At 40.9% G+C, this 25,761-nt stretch overlaps 1 protein-coding gene across 2 annotated transcripts; it reads left to right on the top strand.

Annotated features, from left to right (window-relative positions):
- The first annotated feature begins 131 nt into the window (after positions 1-131).
- On the top strand, positions 132-25,571 carry egln1a (egl-9 family hypoxia-inducible factor 1a). Of its 2 annotated transcripts, none has more exons than XM_034227430.1 (5): positions 132-1,133; positions 14,526-14,645; positions 24,043-24,179; positions 24,263-24,330; positions 25,002-25,571. In XM_034227430.1, the coding sequence occupies exons 1-5, from the start codon at positions 435-437 to the stop codon at positions 25,055-25,057; spliced, it is 1,080 nt and encodes a 359-aa protein (XP_034083321.1). In that variant the 5' UTR covers positions 132-434; the 3' UTR covers positions 25,058-25,571. The 2 variants fall into 2 exon arrangements, with proteins under 2 accessions (XP_034083321.1, XP_034083313.1); XM_034227422.1 differs by having other exon boundaries at positions 14,526-14,672.
- Positions 25,572-25,761: the final 190 nt, after the last annotated feature.

Below are 25,761 nucleotides of genomic sequence, written 5' to 3'. Positions count from 1 at the left end.
GCTCCCTATATTCTCCTGACCTGACAGATTAACTGTTTCCACGTGGTGTAGTGCCATTTTATAAACCATCATTTGTCTGACAGCCCACGAAGGCATCGCGACAGGGGCGGGGCTTGAGTGTGTACGTGAGAGAGACCAGCAGAGCACACACGGAGCGGCGCCATGCACTGCCCTCGGACCGACAGCTAGCCCTCTGAAGAGCCCGACCCAGCCCGAAATGTTCGGTCCAGGGCTCCCGTTGTTGAATTATTTCACTGATACAAGATATAAAGAGGGAGTACGTGTTATACTATGGCGGGGTTTTGATTCTTACTTTTCCGTATCGCTCGGTGTAGCGTGGCAACGGCAGGGGATCGTTTCCAAAGTTGTCGGTTAGCAGGGCGCGTGTGAAGGATCGGAATTAAAGGTGCAGTGCACTCGCTGTAGCTGCAAACATGGAGAAGCAGCAAAGCGATTTGGAACGAGAGCGACAGTACTGTGAACTTTGTGGGGAAATGGAGAACCTCCTTAAGTGTGGTAGGTGCCGGAGCTCCTTCTACTGTAGCAAGGAGCACCAGAAACAGCACTGGAAGAAACACAGGCTAATGTGTATGGACAAGGCGCAGCTTCCCAAACAGAAGCCCGAGCAGCCTGCGCCTTCGGGGGACGACGAGGCACAGGAGAAAGACCGGGAAAAGACAAGCCCCGAACAGGCGAACAGTGTGTCTTTATCACAAAACTCAAACACAGAATCACCCGGAGACGGTGACGGGCCGGGAGAGGTCGTGTCCAACAACACCGCCACACCTAACGGACAAACTAGCTCATCCCCTCAGAAACTTGCCATGGAGTACATAGTCCCGTGTATGAACAAGCACGGTATCTGTGTGGTGGACAACTTTTTAGGAGCAGAGACTGGGCTTGGCATTTTGGATAATGTTAAAGCTCTGCACAAAACGGGCAAGTTCACAGACGGACAGCTGGTCAGTCAAAAAAGCGACTCTACTAAAGACATCCGAGGGGACAAAATCACGTGGATAGAGGGGAGGGAGCACGGCTGCGAGAAGATCCGCTTTCTGATGAGTCGTATGGACGACCTGGTCAGACATTGTAACGGCAAATTGGGAAACTACACAATAAATGGAAGGACAAAAGTAAGTATTGCAGGTGAAAACACACAGCCAGCACTTTGAATGTAGGCTTCTTTTTTTCTACGCCAGTGGTTTGCAGTGTTGTCCCTCAGGAGCCAGATTTATGCTGGTCTGCTGAATTACACCTGTCACACAGCAAGGTGGTTAAACACCCGCAGTAGACTGGCTGTATATGACTAAATGAAGAGTAAGTGTTGAAGGCATCTGACAGTGTTGAAGAATCAGGCATTTCCATTCTGTCACCAAGGTACCATTACTTTCAATATCTGGGTTATGTTTGCTAATTAGACCTGCCTTTAGGTGTAAGAGGCTAGTGAGTCCTCTAACTCCAGGTTAAAGCGTGGCTAATTCCCTGATGGATTATTTTCTCAACACATCATTCTGTCCATTAATACACTAGGGCTGCTGAAATTAGATTTGTTTTTAATGTTAAATTCATTTGCACAACACATGCATCCATGTTGCTGCGGCACCATTAGGGACACAAGATTGATGATGCCAGTTGTAATAAAGACACATCCAACTAGTACATTACTTACACCTGAACTAATATGCAATAATCCATAGTTTTGATGGATTACGTGACAGAAACTGCTTCCACTGAAATCAAATCAAGTTTTATTTATATAGCACATTTATAAACGATTTTTGGTCGAGCCAAAGTGCTGTACATATAATAAAAATAGCCTACAGTAGAGACACTTTACAGCTAATACAACAGCACAGATTGTTCAGAATATCAGTATGAGAAAAACGACACCCTCTATCCTTAGACCCTCACATCGTACAAGGAAAAACTTCCAGAGAAAACCCACAGTTTAAAGGGAAAACATGGGAGAAACCTCAGGGAGAGCAACAGAGGAGGGATCCCTCTCCCAGGACGGACAGACGTGCAATAGATGCCGTGTGTAAATCGAAGTGATAATACATTTGACAGCATATAGACCGAATGTTAGGAAATGCATGTGTCTGTAATAAGAAGATGAATCCACGAGGATGTCAGCTACAATCCTGTGGAAGCTATCAGGGAAGCAGCATGACGAGACCCAAGGCAGGACCGCAGAGACAGGTTCAGCCACGACCCGAAATCCACGACTTAATCCAGAACTCAGGATAGAGGATCCAAGACACAGGACTACAGCAAGAGGATAGCCTCGACTCCGGATCCCGGCGTAGATATAGATACAAAACAAGAAAAAAGATTTGGCTGGGTTAATCGGAACAAGAGAATACACAGACACAGACAGAGAGGGAAAAGGTCATTGGATAAAAGTTATTCTTGATAACCCTCTAGAAAGATCTCATGAACTTCCCCACTCAATCTATCAAGACCCGAGCAGTTCTATTAGATATAGGATAAGAAACAGAGATAGGGAGCACAACAACAAGTAAAGCAAGGAGGAGTTCCTGTAATATGCATTTTTATAGCGGCAAGTTTATGACGAACAGAGGTGTGTCATCAATAACATATGAGTCAATGCTTGATAAAATATTTAATTAAATCAATATTTTCACAATTATATTTTATTAGTATTATAATACACCATTCAGACCTGCACACATTTTTCTCATTATTGAAATACAGCTAAAACCAATGAATAGTTTCTCGAGAAATGTTACTAATACTATTTATTTTTAAATTCATTTTGCACCCTGCTCTCAGAATAATCCAATGCAGTTAGTTAGCTGGCAGCACACATTACAGCTTCCCAAATAACCTTAATGTTGAAAAAGCAACAAATCTTATAACTGTATAACACACTGCGCAGGTTTTCACATTTTACCAATCCAATAAACACATCCGGCAGCTTAATGCAAATACACATACTTTTGAAAATTGTATTTATTACATGACATATTAATGCTTTCAATCTTATTATTGTAGAGTAATGAGATGTTTGTATGGAAGCTGTAGCCATCTGGCTAACCCTGTGAGGATCGTGACCGTGTCGGCACTCGGCAGTATGAAGTGTGTAAAGTTGAACTGTGCTGCTGAATCATCTATATAGAGACTGACTGTCACACCTAACCTGGCCGTAGAGAGAGAGCTGTACAAAGTGTTGCTGCAGCGGTAAATGCAGTTCAGTACCACGCACAGCTGGACAGGGCATTCCTATGTTGACAGGAAGACCGGTGTGTCTCTAGGTTGGCAGTGCGAAGGAGAGGAAACTGGACAGCTTTTGTTTCAATGAGACATGTTTCCATAAGTAGTTTCATTTTCATTCTGAGACAATGAGCAGTATCATTTAAAAGTTGTCCTAACACCCTGGTAGATATCTCTAACCGTTACTCTGCTGTGTGCTGTTCTTAAAAAGAAGCCTGCGTCAACCCAAAGCAATTTCAACCATGCTCCAGCTCGGCTGTTGGGTTGCGTGCGACCCTCCTTTTAACCAGATCTGATCACCATGACCTTGTGACATGAGACTGACCCCCCAGGAGATGAGTTGCTCCCTGCTCCCCCCTCTTCTCTCCTCTCCTGGGGGAAATACTCTGACTGTTACTATGTCATTATTTCCCTGAATAGAAAGCTGAATCCAATTTCTAATGCTCGTGTTTTATTGAAAAACATTCACACAGCGAGCTCAAGATAATGCGCTCTAATTCTAATAAAGTTGTAGAACTTTATAGACCCTGTGGGGTTTATGAAGATAGGCATGGTATGACCTTGGCAAATGGTTAGTGTAGATGATCAGGGCAAAAAGTTCAAAGTAAAAGGATTAGCGAATAAAGACCACTACTACTGAACACTAAACTACCCCCACTCAGGGCGGTCACTGTTTTATATTTGTCACTTTACCATATCATGTTCTGTTATCACAGTGCTTGACATTTAAGGGATCAAGCCGTGATGAATAACGCACATTGGATGAAGCCTGCGGCCTCTGCTTTACTGCAGGTACTCGGGTTCTGTGCTGACGCAGAGTTTTGACCACTGTACGCTGTTATTTTAAGACTGCTCCTACTGTACAGTCAGGGTTTTTCCAAGGCGGCTTCTTAAGAGTGAATCCATCTATTATATTATAGCATAACAATTTATCCACATCAAACACATTCATACAATTTTCTTCTTTTTTTCCCATAACATTTCATCTGTTTAAGCTGAATTGAGATTGACTCCTAATAATCTACAATTGCACCAAGGTGTACAATCTTAATTTACATGAATACCAGATCAGCAGCTCTTTTAATAGCCTCTAATGTTTCCCCCTTAGCCTTAGTAGCAGAAGCGATTGACAGCTCTGAGATTAGTAGGTCATGGAAGGATGATATCCATTGCTTAATAAATAAAGTATGTAGGGGTTTCCATCGTATTACAATTATCTTTTTGGCTGCTGTTAGACCAGCGAAAAGCGAGAATCATCATTTAACAATATTTGGGAGACAGGGTATGTGAACTCCAATAATCTCAGATACAATGTCAATAACTTGTTTTGGTTACATAGAAGGCATATGGGGCTTGGAATCATCCTTAATTGACAGTATTTTCTGGTTGACAAGTAATATCTGTGTATCATTTTATACTGTATCAATTGGTGATTGTGGTTACGCGATGTTAAGGAGATATTATTCCATATTCTCTTCCAATCGATAGTCTGCATGTAGTTTTTTAGATCTGCGTTCTAGGGGTGTAACGGGTTCACAAACATTTCGGTTCGGTATGTGCCTCGGTTTTTATGTCACGGTTCGGTACAGCAGAAAAAATGATCACAAAACATAAAATATTTTTTGGGTTTTTTAAATTATTATTAAACTGTGAATAATGTATTCACTCAAATAAATACAAAATAAACATTAGGGTGCAGCATTTCGAGAGGAGCTGTGGATTATTGTTGATTAATGCATCAGTGTTTCTTAGGGTCAAAAACACTAAACTCACAACTTAAAATGAAAGCGTTTAGTTTATTTAATGAAAGAGCACATGTCCAATGTGAAAAGTGACAGTAGATATAGATTAGTTGCAATTTGGTGCTATATATATATATATATATATATATATATAAAAAAAGATTAAAAATTATTTTTAAAAATGTTGTAGAAACACCTTGAATTTCAGGGGGGGGCGCGGGGATCCGTTGGCGGGGCGCAGCGCCCCTCCAAGACAATGGTAGGGGAAACACTGGACTATACTTCTTTCAATTTTAATCCAAGGTACATAAGTGCTTTCATCAATCCAGTTTTTCAAGGCTCGAAGCGTAAAGGAATAATAAAGAGTGAAACATTTTTATAAATTGAAACAAAAAGGACATTTTTAAGCAAGCGGTATGTTTCGAAGTAGATCCACGCGGCTGGCCAGTGAGTCACACCTACCGCCCGAGTTGCCTTGGCAAACACGCCTGGACTGTGACCAGGGAAAATCAGAATGACTTGCAACACAACACAACACAACACAATGTTAGCACAGTTAGCTTTTGGATAGATAGAGGAAAAACATTTTTGCCCAAATAGTTATTTAATGTCATTGTTTCCATTTTCACTTGATAACATTGTGAGAAGTCGCAGGCAGCAGGACATGTTTGTTTCTCTGCAGCTCCAGCCTGTTGAATGCTTGCTGATGCCATTATAACATTATCAGGCAACATATAAAGAAGTGTGTGTAGCCGCGACACGATTGTCCTGTCACAGACTCGCTGTTCCCCTCTCAAAGTTAGTATGTCCAGCATGTTAAATAGTAGCCTGCTATGCCGAGGCTGCATAATAAACATTCTTACTGCTAGTGTACAACGCTAGTATTTATTATACAGTCATGTGGCATATGTAACATGATAACTATGATTAGCATGCCGTTTTGTAGTCAGGATTAGATGTACTATTCTTCCGTCCATCAGGGACTAGGTCTACTATTGATGGTTGTTGTCTTTGTGAAACTGATGCACAGGAAACTTACAGTGTACCCAGTCTAATACCACATCGCACCCAGTTTGTGATTGTCTCAAGATATAGATGGGCGTTTCACGTTTTTGAGTACTCGAGTATTTGGAAAATAATGTATTGTAAGAATAGCGTCCGAAATGAACACCCAAGCCACAATTTGGGCATAATGACAATGATAATGACAGTCACTTCATATTTTGGCTGCCCACACTGGACAGTGCCATATAATAGACTCTGTTGCATACATGTCAACTCACAAAAGCACTTAAAAACCATTTAACAATGGTGTGTGTGTGTGTGTGTGTGCGTGCTCTCGCTTGCATTGAAGTTGTTGGTCAAGACACTTTCTATCTGATGAAGGCAAATGCCTTCCCAGATGTAAAAAAAAAAGTAGAAAACATTACATTCAGTTATAACTGCCAAAACAAACATTATTTACACTATTATGGCCCCTGTTAAAAATGTTTGTAATGTTATCTACTGTAAGTTGGTCGAACGAATGCCTCCTCATCCGGAAGCTGACCGAGCAGACCCGAGCAGCAGTCGAGAGGAGCCGAGCGCATCCGCGAAGCACACAAAATGGCGACGTCAGAGTTCCCGTTAGCCGGCAAATCTAAATCTCTTAATAATAATAATAATCTCTCAAAATAATTTCCCTTTAGCGCAATACCGCTTCAGTTGCGCCACTTATGTGACAGACAAGAAGAGTATGTGACAGACAAGAATAGTCCATTCTAATGTCTAACACTTAATGTGGAGAAAGAGATGTCCTGTATGGGTTGATTGTGCGTTGATCTGTTGGTAATGCCTCGGGGTTTCCGGTGGGCATGTAAACAAATGCATAATGCTGCGCTATACTTTGTGGCCTCACCCAATTGCATAGCGACACTTATTGTTTAGGTGTCTTTTAATAAGCAGGTAGTCCTATCATTAGCTAGAACTAGCTAGATCTGATCGATATGGACATAAACGCCAATTAAGTCTAATCTGACGGGAGAGAGAGAGATCAGCTGCTGCTGACGAGTCGACACACAGCTCTGCATGATCATATGCAGCGGTGAGCGGACAAAACACACACTTCAGGTTAGAATATCACACATAGCTATTTTAATTACCACTCAAATAGCCTACCTAAAATAGTTATAGATATGTTTAGTTTTACTGATTGATTGATTGATTTGCGAGTTGCATATGAACTGGTAAGATAGAAGGGTTTCCCACACATAGACTTTTCTTGGGCGGGCCGCCCAGGTATATTAACGGCCGCCAAAGTATAATTTGCGAGCTATTTAGGTTTATTGTTTAAATCCGTCCACGAGCACAACGGCATCTGCAATCCCTCGCTCTATCGCGTGAAGGGTCTGCTTTATGCGCTCCGCACGTAACCCTTCTGCGTGCTCACTAGCGCACCTCCCCACCCGTTCATAAAGTCAAGTACCCCTCAAAAGGTCCGGTTTATTTCATTTTAAGGATGCGCACCAAGCAACATCTCCAGGTGCCCCTCTGAGAACCAGGGCAAAAAAGTGATGTGCACCCCTGTGTATAATGTCATGTCATTCAACTCCACCTCACAGCTAGCCACACCTCTTATTTTCAGGAAAAACTGCTGACGGATGGCAATCCTTCTCCCTCCCCACCCGTGTTGTGTTTAATAATGAGCAACTTTCTATATTGTTGCATGTTGAGTTATTTGTTGCGTCATTTGCAATGTCACAAAGCGACTGTGGACATACGTGTGCTTTCATTAGGAAGTTGACCGTTGACCTAAATCTTAAGGCTCTATAGAGTAAGTCGGCTAGAGGAAGTCATGCGGTGGTGGTCCTTTTGAGGGTTGGAGTCGACTGTACATTATGCTATAGGTTGTGCAAGCCGCTTGTTCTTTCCGCCTACTGTACTTGAATGCCACCTTTTTCCTGCTTATTGTTTAACCGTCACACCGTTAACAATAAAATACATTTGGGTATTAGTCTGAGCACAGGCTTTCATCATTAATGGTCAGATATTTGCCTGCCCATTACCAGCTCTTCTTTAAAGTGTTTTAATCTTTACCACAGAAGGACAGTAGTCGCATGTGACAAGCTGTGAGGTTGTCTTTTGATAAACGGGTGCTCACAAGCAGTAATAAAGCATCTAATAAAATGTGATTTAATTCAGCTACATTTAATACTAACTTTGAGCACATGTTTATCTCTCCGTTTACTATGCCGTGACTGTCTAAGGAACTCCTGGACGTCATCCAAGTGGGGCTTTGAGAAAGAGGTCTTCTGTTTTTGACTGTTCGCAGCTGTAGAGTTGAAGACAGGGAGGATTTATGGTGGGTAGAGCATGACATAAAAATAATTGTGCATCACAAATACTATTAACAGTAAGTGATTTAGGATTATGAATATTGCATCATTTCAATACACATTTCGAAAGATATTGATGAAGTGATTCATCATAATTGGTCATTTAATAAATGATCCTGTGCCACTCCAGTCTCAGTGAGCTGAAGGTTGGAATAGAGCTGTTGTTACCTGTCTCTGGAACTTTGCTCAAAGTGACACCTCTTGCACACACTTGTACACAACTTTATTGAACTTTGACTCAAAATGGTTTTAATATCTATGTATTCATTTTTTCAATTGAATTTTTTTGCTGTGCTCAGTCTTCTACAACTGGCAACGAGAAAATATCAGTGACTGATCCAATTACATAGTGAGTTTGCTTGGCACGATGTAGCCATTCACAGTTAGTGCACAAAACAGTCCCAGTACTGTAGATATCTGCTCTGCTAGCTCTTGCTGAATATGAATATAAAAAAAAGTGTTGAAGATTAACTCATGCTCTCATTCTGCCTAATGTGTCAGCTTATCTTGTGTGATTTTATAACTTGTCTGAGTTTAAGAGTAGAAGCGGCTGGCTGTTTATACGAGTGGATCCCTGGCCCACGCCTTTATTCAATTCTCTTTCCAGAGTATTTGCGTAATGATACCAGAAACTGCTTGTGTTTCCGCTACAACATGTTACGGGTGAAAGGTAGCGCCGCTGCTGTATACGTACCTCTATTGTTCACAGCCCACAGTAAAGAAGATAATAATAAACTAGGTCATTACTTTAAACAGGGATTTCCTCTCGAGGCAGCACCTCTGTCTAACAGGTAAAACAGTGAGCTATCCCGGGCTGGGCCCAAACCGCCTCAGTTCCCACATTCCCCTGTGCTGTAAGGTCTCCATCCCGACTGTTCGTACCCGTGTTTGGATAAGCATCTCTTCTGTAAAGTGAGCAGACCCCTTGCAGCTTTTCCTTTTTCGCTCCACCCTTTTTCGCTCCACCCAAGATCATGGCTCACATCAGTGTGCTAACCGGGGATGCACTGATGGCAGCACTGAAGTGATCGCTGTGCAATAGCTGACCACTGCTTCTAGTACTAGACTCCTGGTACTAGGATGGGTTAAAAGCAGAGAACACATTTCACTGTGTGTTCTGTGTGCTCTGCATGTGTGACCATTAAAGAGGGTTTCATCCCTCAGATTCTATCTATCAGGACAAACCATTTATTATTTTGTTTGGATTTTGTTGTTTGACAGCTGCCCTATTCAAACCCCCAAACCACCAGTGGTGAGCAGAATAAAGGCAATGCTTGATAAAATATGTAGTATTGCTGTTATGATCAACAGTTTAGGAACTCATGATTGTAATTCTCTTAAAACATTTTCAATGAATCACATATTTAAAAATGTTATGAATTGACAAAATAATGATTTTGATATTTCTCCATTGCACAGTATTTTAGTTAGACACAACAATGAAAGCAAATTCCTGAAGTAATTTTTCACAAAAGTATTTTCTTATAGCGTACCTCAGGAATGTGTTTTAGTCACATTACACTTTACAAATGTTTTTTATCATGGTCGCACAGGGGCACCATGTCATGTCTCTAGTTTTTGCTGTTCCACCGATCAAGTGTTGGAGGCAATAACATGCCATCAACTCTATTGTTAAAAAAAAAAACGTTTACTACATTGTATATGCACGTCATTACAGAGGATTCTATTCAACATGTTGGATCTTAATGATTCACACATTGTGAATGGATAAACACTGAATGTAAAACATGTTTTTTGTTGACAAGAAAACCTCATAAGGAGGCTGATCTCATGTAAGCGATTGGACATTTATTTCTGCGTAATGGAACTGAAACGGAAGTTATGGTGGCTTCTTGCATGGGAACAGCAATGGTTTATAGTAAGCGTGAACCAATGGTCAACATTAGGTAAAGCATCTATATATTAAGCTGCCCAGTTGGTGAAGTGAGTTATCAACAAGGTTGGGGATTTGATTATTAAACTCCTGACAGCTTTTCATAGTCTCTTTGAGCAAGACACTGAACCCCAAACTTCTCCCGATGTTCAGGCTAGTGTCATTCATGACAGCTCCACCACCATCAGTGTGTGTGGGGTCACTTTACCAATTATTGTGTGACTGTGAGATATGACAGAGTGGTGAATGAACACGATGGAAAACAGAATGAATACAGTGCATGGAGATCCCAGGTACAAAACTCTGTTGCATTTTGGCCTTTATTTGACAGGACAGTGTGGATATGGGGAGGTGAGATAAAGAGACATGGGTATCAGGTTATCCCGCAAAAGGGCATTTAAAGGCAGCTAAAGTGGTGTTGAGGCTTGCCCTTTGCGTCCGACCATATTGCTCTAGCGACAACAGGGCTGTTTCTTTAAACCTTTTGACACACTTTTATAAATCATTTGATTTGATAATGGCATTTGTATTATTTATGATTCTGTGGCAGTCGTGACAAAACTGCAAGTTTGCTACAGTTGGCCATTGGAAGCAGAAACACTCCACAGTATCACTCATTAAACATATGGTAGAGGTTTGCATTTTGGGCAAGGGATGGACATTCTTATAAGACAGCCTTGGTTAAATCACTGATTGTGTAAAAAGCATCATTATTTAATGCTACGGCAGCTGGTCTGGAGTTATTGTGCGTGCCTGCTAAGCGGTGTGTTGTTTTTATTCTGATTTTTTTCACAGACTGCACTAAAGTGTCACTTTAAGCTTTTCCAATTGTAATAGAAGGTGTTGTGTTACATACAAGATAGTTCCCTTTCTCCTGTGTTTTGAAAACACTAAGTTATTTAGTTAAAGTGCTGGAATTGTATTTGAATTGATATCAGCCAGTGAAGTATATTAATTTGTTACATTGGAGGCATGGAGATATCATTTTTATTGTAACTTAATATCCTTCTTAGGAATTGCAGCTTTTTAATATGAAATGTAACTTTGGTTTATGATTAATATTACTCATTGGAAACACCTGTACACAATCATATTCTCTAACTGAACTGGGAATACTTAATACTACATTTAGAAAAGCAAAGTCCTATGTTTTAGCTAACCGTATATCTGTGGGTATAATCTCAAATGCTAAATATTAGTCTGACTTCTGCTTGTGTCAATTCATGTTGACGCTGGATTTATTTGAGTTTGGAGTTGCTGTTGTCTGAGACAAATTGAGAATCAGAAAAAAAAATAAACATCAGCCCACGACTTGTGTGGAACAGATTAGTGTCTCCCAAACAGAGGGAATCACCATATAATCACCACACGGATACTAATGGATATTCATCAAATACGTTTCGAATTTTTAAACGTCTTTCATTCTGCATATCAACAACTGATTATAGTCTGAAATATTGCAGAGACGTTCGTGGTCTTTGTAATGACTAACTGTCACAGGTCTATTAGCAGTTACATTTTCTCATAACACAAAAATAGATTATTTTTACTGCCTAAAACTAACCCCAGTTCACTCTTGGTCTGTAAATACCAGTGGGCCTCTGAAGCTGTGCCTGTGGAATGTAAACAAACAGCATGAAGAGCGAGGTCAACCTCCTAATGAGGGCCGCCGTGGAACTCGGAAGAATAAGTGGCTGACAGGAAGAAGCTCAAATGTGGATAAAGGCCAGAGGTGAAGATGCATAAAGAAGAAGTTGCCATGCTGGGATTAAGAAATCCTAAGAATTTCTTATAGTGGAAGTTCATTTCGACCAGGCCCTGTTGAGATATTTAGTTCAGAACAAGAATAAATCTCAATATGACATTTAGAGTTTGAAGTGGTGCCATCAGAGAAATATTAAGGAATAACATACTCCGATTCCACAGTAGTGACACTTGTGTTTTATTGTACAGAACCAGGGATTTGCTCCACATGTTGCCACCCTGTCTGCAATGCTGCTGCATTTTTCCTCAAGGTCTTAGTGGCAAGCTCTGTGGTTCTCTGACTGAAGATATGATCAAAAGTGGTGTCCCTTGTATCTCGGCATGCTGGGATCTCATGACCAGATCACATGAAAGTCAATCTGCACTTCATTCAAGGTCGGCTTTTACAGATACTAGCTGATCTGCATTCCAGTCCCATGTGTTTTCTTGTGTACACTACACTTTTGTGTAAGTTGTCACTGATAAGAATGTTTGATTTTGCCAAGTGCCGACCTGGTGAAATGGCATATTGTTTCATAAACAAACTTGCTTTATTGTATATTTTAGTACGACACTACCTGGCATGCTCTTAGGTGCATAGTTGAGCTTGTACTAGAGTTAAGCTTCTCCTGCAGTCGATTAACCTTTTCATACAGTTTCAACAGCTGTGAATGAAAGGCGAAACTGCTGTGCACTCGTCTTTTTGCCAAGGCTCGCACACTTCACCTTCAGTCATCCCCCACACACACACACACACACCTCTGAGTCCACATATACACGCTGTTCCTAGCAGAGACTGTGTACCCATCTCCAGCCTTGCAGTGCGAGTCGAGCAGTTATGGGTGGGAGGGGCGACATAGCCGAGGATCAGCTAACCTTCCTCACGCTCTGCACGTAGCACAACCATTAAAATACTGCTTCCTCTGGAGGGAGGCCAGGAGTCAAAGTTTACAGCAGTTCACTCCTCTCTTTCTCTCTTCTGCTCCAGCCCCACCCCTCTGCTTTCTCCGTCTGTGCACCTCTTTCTCTCTCCCTCTCTTTTACACACACACAGACACACGCACACTCAAGAAAAGCTTACTCCGTACTTGCGTCTTACCGACAGGAAGCCCTTTGTCAGTTTGACACCCCACCCCCTTCATCCTTCTGTTGGAGTTGTGTTGCTTTGAAGGCCCTGATATCGTGCGCTGCAGTGTTAACCTGCATCATTCAAAAGACGTGAGCACAATGTGGACTGACGCAAGCAACTGGTCAGATGAGCAGGAGAATAACAATCAGACGTATGTGTGATGGGGATCCTTTTTTTTCACTAACTGAACTTGAAAATAATGTCCACGTTCAGATTTTGCAATACGGTTATTTTATAGGACAGTAAAATGTACCTTTCCAGAAGTATGAAGTCCAACAGATTTAGATTAATTATTCAGCGATTTTGTTCAAAACTGCAATCCAATGATTTTGAAATGTAGCGCATCATATCGTTCGTCTGCAGACAAGATAGCTGCTCAAGATACAAACACACAAAGCAGGACATTATTTCACTTGGCACGAGACCAAGTCAAATAAAGTTTAGTCTGCTGTGAGTGTTTATAATAATGTTGCTATGCTATCGTTTATGTTGATCCAAGTGCAAGGAAAAATGTGGAGGAACTTGCCTTTTGTTTGTCATATCACTGCTTAGAAGCTGCGCATGAGGGCTAAACCTGCCCTCTGCGTTTGTGCACGTTCGCCGCTCACCTCGGATCCCCTTTCAAGTTAGAAAACCCACACACAGTTGCATGGTGTCACACAAGTGTTGCTTGTAATTTCCAGTGCCTATAGTCTGAAATGTTATATATACAATGTGCAGTTTTATTATTCGGCCAGTGCAAGAATCAGATGGATCGTTTTTCTTTTCAAAATGTACTGTTCCATAAAAGTCTAATTTCAAAGAAAAGTCAGGGATTTCTGTGTCACAGTCCCTCCAGGCAGTGTGCGAGTCACCACTCGTGTGTGTGTCTTATTTGCTGAGGGACCTTCTACGCTGTTTACGACAAGAAGTTTACAAGAGCTCATAGGGGTTCGCTGCCAACACCCAGGCAGATCGTGCAAGTCTTAATAGAGCAGGAAAAGGCAAGGGGAAGTTGACGTGCTGCCTGATATCTCCGGTTTATTTTCTCAATAGTTTAAAGTTTATAATGGGGCAGCTGGGTTGTAAGCGACCACCGTTTGTATCAGTCTTGGTGCAGGTGAATAGAGGACAATGCCATCTGGCTGTGCCAAGACTCTCTGCTGCATCCACGTCACAGGCCCACAAAGAGCAATCTGAGCTGCTTCCACTGCTCCGGGTCTGACTGCCTAGTGCTACACTGGCAGCAGCATTAGACATAACACACACGATTTTAATGCAATCTTCAATGTTCCTTCTTGATGTTCATGCAGTACTTCCTGTTTCATGACAACACGTATGATGTAATGATCTAGAAGTTGAATGCATTGTGCTTTCTGTGCATCTGTTTTTTTTTACTAATCATGCTTTTTTTTCCTTCTTGACTTCAGGCAATGGTGGCATGTTACCCTGGAAACGGCACAGGATACGTGCGCCATGTGGATAACCCCAACGGCGACGGACGCTGTGTCACATGCATATATTACCTTAACAAAGATTGGACTGCCAAGGTATGTGAGTGTGAGGAGGAAATTATGGTAATTATAACTAGATGGTGATGTGATTAGATTAGCTTGTTTCTCATTTGCTGTGTTTGAAAAATGTATTCAATTACGATTTGAAATGATCAGTGAAAAAAAAATCTAATGAAAGGCAAACAGGCCATGTGTATCCTGTTCACTTTCCATTTGGTCTTCCTGTCATAAGCTTATGACAAGTCAGCGTAGTTCTTGTCTACATGGCATTGTGGTCTTCCTCCATCCTGTTTTGTATTCACACCAAGCTGAGTCAGCAGTAGAGGTTACGTGTCAGAACATGATCATTTTCCCTGTTTGATCATCTCATTAATATGCTGAAATATGCGCGCAGCTGCTAGGGGGTGCCAGCCAGGTACCAAAAACTTTTTTTTGTTAAATTAAAATAATAGGTGGCGACCCTTTTTCATTTTTGTATTGATTTTTATGTGGATTTGTAGTATTTATGTTACTGTATGTTCAATAAAGGTGTATTTTGCTAAATCTTGAGACATTGCCACTATGTACTAGGCCTCAAGAGCCTTTCTTGTGCTGGCAGACACATAGAAACATATTGGCGGGGTGCACTTCGCACGTGCACACATTCAAAAATTCCACGCGCTGCACGCTCACATTTTGCTGGGTGCCTTAGCACCGCTGCTATGATTCCATCCTAGGGGAAACACTGTGCAGAGATACATCGACACCCAATGCTAGTGCCTCCATGCTACCTTCCATACATCAACTATTCCTCCGGCAGGAAACGTAGGGAGCTTAAAGCGAGAACTACTTCCTAGAACTTCTTCATAGTTAAATTACTCAATATCACATACAGATTGGTTGCAAATCCAGCCTTACCCAAGGATGCTACACTTGGAAAAAAAGGGTATTTTCAGAGGTCCAACCGAACCATAGCACTTAAGAAATAGGCATAGGGCTGCTCGATTATGGCAAAAATCATAATCACGATTATTTTGGTCAATATTGATATCACGATTATTAAATACGATTATTCATTGACTTTGAAAACATGCTAAGGTCTGTGTCTTTTTGGGCCGTTTTCAGTTTCAACTTTTCTTTGGTTGAATGTGATGGTGTCCCCGCTGTCAAGTAGAAGAAGGGTCAAGTCAGGGTCCAAGTTCTTATCTGTTTGGGTCCAGCATACATTTTTGGACCCATGATAACCTCTACCTGATGGCACTACCATGTCATACAGCAACCAGCACATTGAACGTACTAAAGCAAAACGCTAAGGAACTCTGATCCAGCGGGTGCATCGGGACAAAAGGGCTGGAGAAAATGAGTGATCATTTCTTGTGGCCATGTCAACCACCAGGCTGCTGAATGGGATGGGAGTCAGAGAACCTCCATTAGGCCATCAAGTCACTTGACGGATGCTGCCAGGCAAAAAGTGACGCAATTACCTGCCTACACCTAGGGCTGCTCGATTATGACAAAAATCATAATCACGATTACTTTAGCCAATATTGATATCACGATTATTCATTGACTTTGAAAACATCCATTTATTGAACGTTAAAAAAAAATCAAAATAATAATTTGAACAGTATGTTTTTAACAGTTGAATACCCTGAACTTTAAGTATAATTCAACTGAAAAACCGATAAAACTAAATAATTATACATTTAAATCCCCATTTAAATAAATAATATCAAAATAATAAATACAAATAAAGAAGATCGACAAATATTTTGGAGCGCACTTCCACAAACTACTAAACATATATAAATATGATGACTAATGTCACTCACTGCTACACGCAGTACTCTTATTTTGGTAACCCCTTATCCGGAAACAGGAAGTAGTTAAGAGGCTCCAGCTTGACGAGGTTAGTGAAAGTTGACTGAACGCTAGAGACCGGAGAATAAAGACAAGGCAACTAAAGCTTCCCTTGTAACGTGTTTATATTAGGGATGTGCATCTCCATCACTGAGGCGATGCGATGCGCATCTCGATACGTTGCCAACGATACGATACATTAACGATACATTTGAAACACCAGGCGATACGATACGATTCACCCCTGTTGCGATACAGTTCGATACGATTTGATTCAACATTATGCGATTCGGGGCGATACGATGCGATGCAAAATAATGATACTTCAATATGGTACGACAGAGGATTTTTGTTTTATTCCTTATATGCAGCAAATCATACATTAACAAAAAAGTGCTTTACATATTTGGTTCTCTCTACTAGTACTGCACATCCCATTATGCTGTTTTTTTATACCTTTTTTACCTTAAAAAACTCTCCAGAGTAGGCTACAGTACAAATGTATAACCTCACAGTTAAACAATGTAAGGATGCATTGCCCATGATTAACAATGTGCAAATAACAGCTACCATAGTGCAATGCCCATACAGCTGCCAGCCTGATGTGCTGAACACTCATTCAGAGGCTAACTCACCAGTGAGCAGAAAGCAGTGGGTTCTATACGAACAATAAAGAATACAAATAACCTTTCACAAACAGATATTTCATAACTGCTTACAGTAAGGAAGACATTTAAACTATTATTGGCCGTCACAGTCTGCTGTAAACTAAACACCACTCTCTCTGACAGAACACCTCACTGAGTGATTTAACTCATACGTCTAACTTTCAGGTTTCTCTTTTCAGCCGCAGACCCCATGTCGCCTCTTTATGTGCGTCGCTAAGTTCCTCGTACTACTTGTGTACTTTAAAGCGCCACGGCATCGTTTACAATTTGCGAGCGATTTGTCAAGTTGACCGTCTTTCTTGAAAAATCCGAAGTGTTGCCAAACGTTTGATTTGTAGGTCTTTTTCGGTGCGCTGTGTTTCTCTTTCTCCTCGACTTCTGTGTGTGTTGATAACTGAGACTCTCGGCCTCCGTAGTGCGAAGCAAAGATCAAAGATCGTCTCTGCGGAGTGCTGACAGGATGAGGGGATTTTATATGAATGAATCGTTTTTTTACCGATGCAAAGACGCTACAATCGATGCATCGCGAGTTCAACCCAAACTGTAGCCGATGTGCACTCTTTCAACCGGTGCACTCGCATCTTCAACGTTTATACCGGTGCACCGATGCGAATCGGTGAAACTTAACATCCCTAGTTTATATGGATTTATTCAACAGAAGTCACAACACAACCTGGCCGAGAGGGCTTTTAGGGAGGGGCGAAAGCGCACGCGCGGGCAGGATGTATAACGCAAGACAAATTGAGAGCAGCATTGCGAAAGGGAATGCAGCAAAATAATCGTTTTATTTTACCTCTATGCTTTCTGACCAAATTAGCATTTAAAACTATTCTGCTACTTTTTTGCACTTTGTTTTGGTCAAGAATCATTCATATAATGGTCAAATATATATTTAATTTGAAAAAGATTCTCAATGTGATTACCTAACCTAGCGCACTTAATGTGAAAGGATGAACTTAAGAGCACAAGCTTACTAAACAAAATGTTCACCAATTAGTTTTTAGCCTCAGACCCCCGCTGGGCTCCACATGTCTATCACGACATGCATGAAGGAAATATAGGGTACCTTATAATGTGCTTCAGGTGTCTAACGTACATGTTGTAATTATATTGGTTAAGTAAGTCACCTTGTGAATACGGGCGGACTAACAGGATGCTGCACACCAGGATGCTGCACACCAGGAAGCAGCGACATTCTTTCTAAGGGAATGCAGCAACTGCAAGGTGGGAGGATGGCTTTCATGCTTCTGTGAGGAGCCAGCCTCATGACAAGACACATAACTAGACAAGAGATTGTATTCCAGACTTCCTCACATACTTGACTTCCAGGCCTGCATATGGAAATGACGTAGATACAGGAAACTCTGTTTTGCCTCCTGATGCTGGTTTGTGAGAGTGTGAGACCATGCAGTAGTCTGTCTTCTGTCTGAGTGCCACTAAACAGAGGATGAGCATTATTAGCTCTCATCAAACAATCAGTAAAGGCTAAGATGATGAGACAAAATAACATAAACCCCTAATTTAACGTTGACAGCATAATCACTCGGCTTGTTTGGCGTGTATAAGGTGTTTCATCTTGCTACGTAGACATGTATTGTTTTCAAAGTTACTGCTCCCTCATCTTTAAAATTGCCAACAGAATCAGATGTCATTGTCTTCAACCTTATATTTGACCCACCTTTGTTTGCCTTAACAGTTTTAAACCTCGTGACAACATTTGGCTTAGAAGGACTAATAATGACAGGTTTGGTTGTTATGACTTTATATCCTAACAATTTCTACTAACTTCTATCTGACCATTATTTCATAAACCGCAAAGAAGACAAACAAGAAGGTGGAAAAAGTGAACTATGGACTATCCATCTGAAGGGTATGCTCACTGTGTAGACCTGTGAAAAAGGCTGGCCTTATTATGATGAAAATGATCTGAACTTTGGATGTCAGATATAATGTCACGTCAGATAATACACAAAAACATTTGAGGTCATTTGGGTAACACAGCAACAAAAAAAAGACTATTTAAAACAATTTTTTTAAAGGGGTAAAAGTTCAACATAATAAGGATACTATTAATTATATTTGGATCACCAGCCAATACTGGGGCTTTTTGTTTCAAATACATCAAACAATCCTATTTGTATGCAAATATTCTACTGTTAATAAATTGTTCATCAGTTGGGTCTGAGGGCCTTTATGTTAATCAACTAAGCGGTTGCATGATTTCTATTGTTTTGTTCATGCACAGGCTTCAATCATTCCAACAAGCCATGTTTGGGGACCCCTATTAAAGGATTCCTATCCGCTCTCTGATTGGATGTTTCTTTGGCGTGTGATGAGCTGTAATTTGTAGAATGTGGTTGCCTGGATACTGGGGCTCTGTTGAAATGTTCAAGTTCAGTTGTTCCAGTTATTTACCCCCAATTTTCCACTTCTACACGTCTATTCAAAACCATTATGAAATGTGTTGGTGTCACGTCCGCTGTGAGTACACTAAATGTATATTTCAGCTCAGATGGCACAGTAGGTCCATATGGTTAGTTGTAAACAAATCTTTGAATGTTTCCTGTGCACCCATGTGACAAAGATAAAAGAAACAAGCCACTCTGAAGGAATATACAGGCATTAAAGTGAAAATTAATAATGAATCAGTCACTGGGAGTTTTTCGTACACATTTATTTGTACAAATTATCTTCGAATCATGCTTTATACTTCACCTCAATTAAGGAAATTCTGTTCATTTTTAACATTTATAATTATAAACCCTGATTAGAAAGTGACGGCTATTTCCTTAAACACTGCACTTAGATAACATATACAATTCTGTCAGTTGCAAAAGTACATGGGCAACATTTTTGCTGCATAATTTCAATCGATACAAAAAGTACTCTTGCTCAGGATTGTAGGAGGTGGGAGTTTTACCCAGCGTGCATTTGGTCAGCGGCAAGGTCAGGTCACCACTCTATTAGAGCTGACACGTACTGTGGAGACATGCAGACACTTTCACACCCTTTATGCCATGCATTAACAGCCATGGTTACAGTTCTTGGAGATCAGTTGTCATCACTCATGACATTTCCTCCAGAACTAACCAACATTATTCTCACACATGGCATTAATGACATTGTCATCAACTCCATTTTGGTCTTTTCACTAATAATGTACCCTCTCCTGTTCTGATGGTGGGTCTTAGGGCTTTGTAGAACTGTCCACTCGCAGTAAAGTTATAATTGTGCAGTAATCCACAAGAGGCCATGATTTAGAGTGACTCTGTTACATACATACTTTTCTAAATAAGATGTGTATATAATACAACAGCAAAACTCCACAAACAGCTACTTTGTTAGAAATATAACAGAACTGGTGCGTCAAACTGAAACTATTTCCCGTTGCCTTGCTGAGGAGCTGCAGCCGTTTGCGTTTCCTTGGAGTTTTTCACATCCAAAGCTGTCCTGTGTTTTGCTAGTTGAGTGCTTTTAGCTAGCAGCATTAGGAGATGTTGTGTTTGCAGAAACACGGTTCTAGGACAGTGAACAGTAAATGAGAAGACTAAAAACTATAACTCTGTATTTCTTACCTGCCTTGTGTAGGGAATTTAAGGCCAGTGGTGGAATTGTAATTATAGCTGGAGTGTGGGACTTGTACATATAAATGAACATCTGTTACATTCGATCCTCGTGGATTCATCTTCTTATTACAGACACATGCCTGTGGTGCAGTGGGTTGTGAGTTGGTATTCGGATCAGGAGGTCACAGGTTCAAACCCCACTGCAGTCAGCATGTCGTTGTGTCCCTGGGCAAGACACTTCACCCCAAATTGCTCCTGTGGGGATTGCCCACAGTATTGAGTATGTAAGTCGCTTTGGATAAAAGCGTCTAACAAGTGACATGTAATGTAATGTAACGTAACATGCATTTCCTAACATTCGGTCTATATGCTGTAAAATGTATCATCTCTTTGATTTACACACGGCATCTATTGCACGTCTGTCCGTCCTGGGAGAGGGATCCCTCCTCTGTTGCTCTCCCTGAGGTTTCTCCCATGTTCCCCTTAAACTGTGGGTTTTCTCCGGAAGTTTTTCCATGTACGATGTGACGGTCTAAGGATAGAGGGTGTCGTTTTTCTCATACTGATATTCTGAACAATCTGTGCTGTTGTATTTGCTGTAAAGTGTCTCTACTGTAGGCTATTTTTATTATATGTACAGCACTTTGGCTCGACCAAAAATCATTTATACATGTGCTATATAAATAAAACTTGATTTGATTTGATGCTCATTAAGCTTATGGCCACCAAGCTCTGTGTGTTTTGCTGTATATCAGAGTAGTGGTTTTTGTGGTGTCTTTGCTGCCCAACCGCACTTACCTCTGCAGTCCAGCTCACTGTAACTCCAGCGCCCTCAGGACCACTTTCTTCTCCTCACACATTTGTTTTGATTTAATCTTTCCACTGAATGCAGAGTTAATGTGGTTTTACCTGGAGCTTTATTTACTCTGTTTTCATGTCTTCTCCCATATGGTAATTACTCTCCCTGCCAGAGGAGGGAGACAAGTCTGCACTCCAGCTTTTACAATGTAAACTATGATATAGAGAGGTAATGAATAGATGTAAATACATTGCAGAAAGAAAACAGATGTCTTTTCAAAGGTTTAAGAAGAAATGTTTTCAGGTGTTTAGACGCTATTGGATTTTTATAACCATTTGTATTTTCTTTCACACAAAAAAAACCTCATAGGTCAGTATGTTTCCATTTTGGCTTGCAGCATAGTTGAACTGCTTGTACCCAACTTGAGTTTTAAACTGCATCACATCTTTATTGCAACAGGTTGTCATTAGTCCAATTCAGCCTGATGTGGGTCATGTCCTGCAGGCGGGGGTCAGCCTGTGTTCACTCGTCATTTACAGGCCGCCACGCCGCACGATACCACCAATTTGGATTTTGCGTGCAGACAAACAATTGATCAAATCAGTAGTGCTTGAGCTGCTTACGTGGCGCAGGGAAAAAAAACATTTGTCCTGTCTTCTTTGACCCTATTGTGCTTTTATTTCGTCTTGTCACACCACCGGCATTCCCCCTCATTCAAATGAGTATAAATGGGAATAGCATGACTTTTTTCAGACAGGGTGTGAACCTATTCGCTCTCCCTAGTTTGCGTGTGAAGAGAGGGGCCTATCATATCAGCTGTGTGAGAGTTTAAGCGGCACGCTTGCTGCAATCTGCTTTTTCACTCTCCAGGTCCTTTATCCAACTAGAGCAGTTTTCCTGTGGGTTATTCTTCCTATCCCTCCACAGGAAAGCCAGCCCCCCCACCCGCTGCTGCTGCTGCTTCCGATCCTGAGCTTTCCTCCTAGCCTTTGGAGTTGGACAACCCTTTTTCCTAACATTGTCCTATGTTGATAATTTGAAAAGCCTGACAGGAGATATATTTAAGTGGTCCTTTTAGAAGTAATAGTGCAGTTACTCCTCTAATGATGAACATGACAGATGCTTCACTTAGTGCAGTGGTTATCAAACTTTTTCTGTCAGGCCCCCCTTTGGAGGAAAAAAAAAGTCACGTAATGGGCCAAGTTTACATTTATTAAAAATACATCAATATGAACGCGAGCATTCCTTTCAAATACTTGCTAGAACAGTGATAATAAAACAATGCTCCATAAGTCTGTGTGCTAAAAAAAAAAAAATACATAAAACAATTGTGCAATCCCTTTGCTTGAACAATAAGTTATACTTTGCCACTTTGCAAAGAAATGAAAAGAAAGAAAATGCTGATATTTGGCAAAAAAGTGTGTCTTATCACATTAGTGGCTGCAATGAGCTTGTTTTGCACTGCACATTTCTTCAAAACGGGGTTGCAGGCTCAGTGGCGGCGCCAGAGATTTTCTTTTGGGGGTGCTGTGGGGTAGCTTGACGTTTCATAGAGGGTGCTCAAACATGGAAAGGAGTGTTTAGATAGTTAACTTTAGTCTAAGTTATCTCAGTGGGTCTCAAACGGTTTGGTCACTCACGAATTATGTAAAAGGCACACCTTCATATGATCATTATAGTTATAAAACAATAAGAGAATACATGAAAAACAGGTATGAAATACTATATGACAGTAAAACAAGAATACAGTTTAAAAGGAGAGTGATTTGTAAAATATCCATAAAGAAAAAGTAAATATGTTTACAGTTCTGTTTCAAATGGGTGTTGAGAGATGTATCCATAGATCTCTTAATTTTGCTCTCAAAGTGCACCAGATTGATGCTTTTAACTTCAATATTTAAAACAAATCTTCCCGGGGATTTTTTTTAAATCACTCTCCTTTTAAACTGTATTCTTGTTTTACTGTCATAGTATTTCATACCTGTTTTTCATTTATTCTATTATTTTTTTATACCTATAGGCTAATGATCATATGAAGGTGTGCCTCGGAAATAATTGTTTACATTAATTGTGACCAAACCGTTTGAGACCCACTGAGATAACGTAGACTAAAGTTAGGACTCTCCTCCACCTTGTTGTTGAAAAAGCTCCTTATATCCGTTAGCGTAGCTCACTAGCACCAGAAGCTAACAACAACGATCTCCGGTACCGGTGCGCTCTCTCTCTCTCTCTCTCGCTCTCGCTCGCTCTCGCTCTCGCTCGCTCTCGCTCGCTCTCTCTCTCGTTCGTGCACGCACACAAAATGGCTCGTTCCACACACACACAGAGACGAGCTTGAATGAAACACAGAGACCCAGACGTACTTGTACTGTAGCATATTATTTTCGAGTACATTTTTTTGAAATTATGATTTTTTTTTTGTCATTACAATTTTTCCTCCTGGTCTCTTGAGAAACACTGACTTCGTGTTTGCTTCCTACAGTCTCTCCTAACCTTCCTGTCATTGCTTTGTGCTGATTTGCACACGTAACAGGGTTTTTATTGTTGTTCTTCTCTTCCAGGAACACGGTGGCCTTCTCCGAATCTTCCCAGAAGGGAAGGCCCAGTTTGCCGATATCGAGCCCAGATTTGACCGCCTGCTCCTGTTCTGGTCCGACAGACGGAACCCTCACGAGGTTCAGCCCGCCTTCGCCACCAGGTCAGCATCCAGTCTGCACACTGCACACGATCAGATCATCTGGCCTGATGTGCTGTGACCCATTGCTCTAATTGTCTCCGCAGGTATGCCATCACGGTGTGGTATTTTGACGCAGATGAGCGAGCCAGAGCTAAAGAGAAGTACCTAACGGGTAGGTTCATGTGTACAAAACAGGGATGTCTCAATACCAGACGAGTCGATACCAATACCAGTACAATTCAAAAAGTATCTATATCAATTGGATATCCCAGTAAAAAAATTAAATAACAGAATATCTCATGTACTTCTAAATACACTCCTTTTTTGATTGTTTACATACTGGTTCCTGTTAGCAAGCTGAAAGGTTATAAAACCCTCTCTAATAAACCTTTTTTTTTTATTTCTGTGAATGTTTCTTTTTCCAAATGACTTGACAAGACCTGTGATTTACAAGACTAAGATGTAACACTATGATACTTTTATAACTTAGCACATTTCTTTTTTTACTGAATAAAGTGTGAATGGACCATAATGCAACTCTATGAAACCTCACCTGCTGCTAACGGCTAAGGTTAGCTAGCTTTCCTCCTGCCCATTTCAACACAGATTAGTTGTACACACAGTAGCATTATCAGGGGGGAAAAGTGTGTCAATGGTGAGTTCACTGCCCGGGATGATGGTACTAAGGATTTTTACTGTAACATCACTTTTTATATCATTGGCATCAATTTGGTAGCTAAATATCTGTTCTTGTGACCTCCCTAGTCTAAACTACACAACCCTGTTTCTATTTTTATTTTATTTGTATATAACGTCTCATATTTGTGTGTTTCCTCTGTGCAGGTGCAGGAGAGAAAGGAGTAAAGGTTGAACTTGGCAAACCCTCAGACCCCAGCTAATGGGAAGCCTGCATACCAACAGCCGTTAAGTGCTCTGTTCGAAGAAAGTGGCCTATAGAGAGCATGTGTGTGTGTTTTACATGGCAACAGCAGACTTTTTGCCCGAGAGTGTGGAAGAACCATTTTTATGGAGACAAAACAAACAAAAACAGTGATTTCTGCTTGTTTTCAGCAAACCGGGGCAGCCCAGAGGACCTTGAATGTCATGACATCGTACTGAAAGGGATTGTGTGTTTTTGTTTTTATTTCCCTTTCACCTCTTCGTTGGAGAGAGCGCTTACGTTACAGCTGACATTTTCATAAAATCAACGGGGGTTAAGCTCCCAGAGAATCTACACCTTTTGCATATTGGTTTTTACAGTTAATTCCTAAAGGTACAGTGTTCTGCATATTATCGTGGTATGCTTTTCACATGGAATCAGCTGTTATGAGCTACAGTATTGCAAAGTTGTACTTGAGGCTGCAATAATATGAGGAATGATCTGAATTAAAAACACGCTTTTTCTGACTGAAATTGTTTGGTCTGAGTTCAAATTCAATCATTTCACAAAAGAGGTTAAGTGTGATTTTTGTTTTGGCTACTCTCGTAATAACAAATCTTTTGAGTAAGCACAGATTTAAGGAGCAGCATTCACCTGCCTCATGTTGTCCTGTTTGCACTATATGCAGTTACATGCTGCCTCCTGCAGGCCTACAGTGAATTG

Source organism: Gymnodraco acuticeps, unplaced genomic scaffold (genome assembly GCF_902827175.1).
Source record: "Gymnodraco acuticeps unplaced genomic scaffold, fGymAcu1.1, whole genome shotgun sequence".
In the NCBI taxonomy this organism is placed as follows: domain Eukaryota; kingdom Metazoa; phylum Chordata; class Actinopteri; order Perciformes; family Bathydraconidae; genus Gymnodraco; species Gymnodraco acuticeps.
This window is presented reverse-complemented; position numbering and strand designations above follow the sequence as displayed.

What these genes read in the sequence shown, in the direction of transcription:
- egln1a (XM_034227422.1), top strand. Translation starts at nt 435, where the DNA reads ATGGAGAAGCAGCAAAGCGATTTGGAACGAGAGCGACAGTACTGTGAA. An exon ending in CAATAAATGGAAGGACAAAA is followed by an intron (nt 1,134 to 14,525) that starts GTAAGTATTGCA and finishes TCTTGACTTCAG; the next exon opens with GCAATGGTGGCATGTTACCC. An exon ending in CAGCCCGCCTTCGCCACCAG is followed by an intron (nt 24,180 to 24,262) that starts GTCAGCATCCAG and finishes TTGTCTCCGCAG; the next exon opens with GTATGCCATCACGGTGTGGT.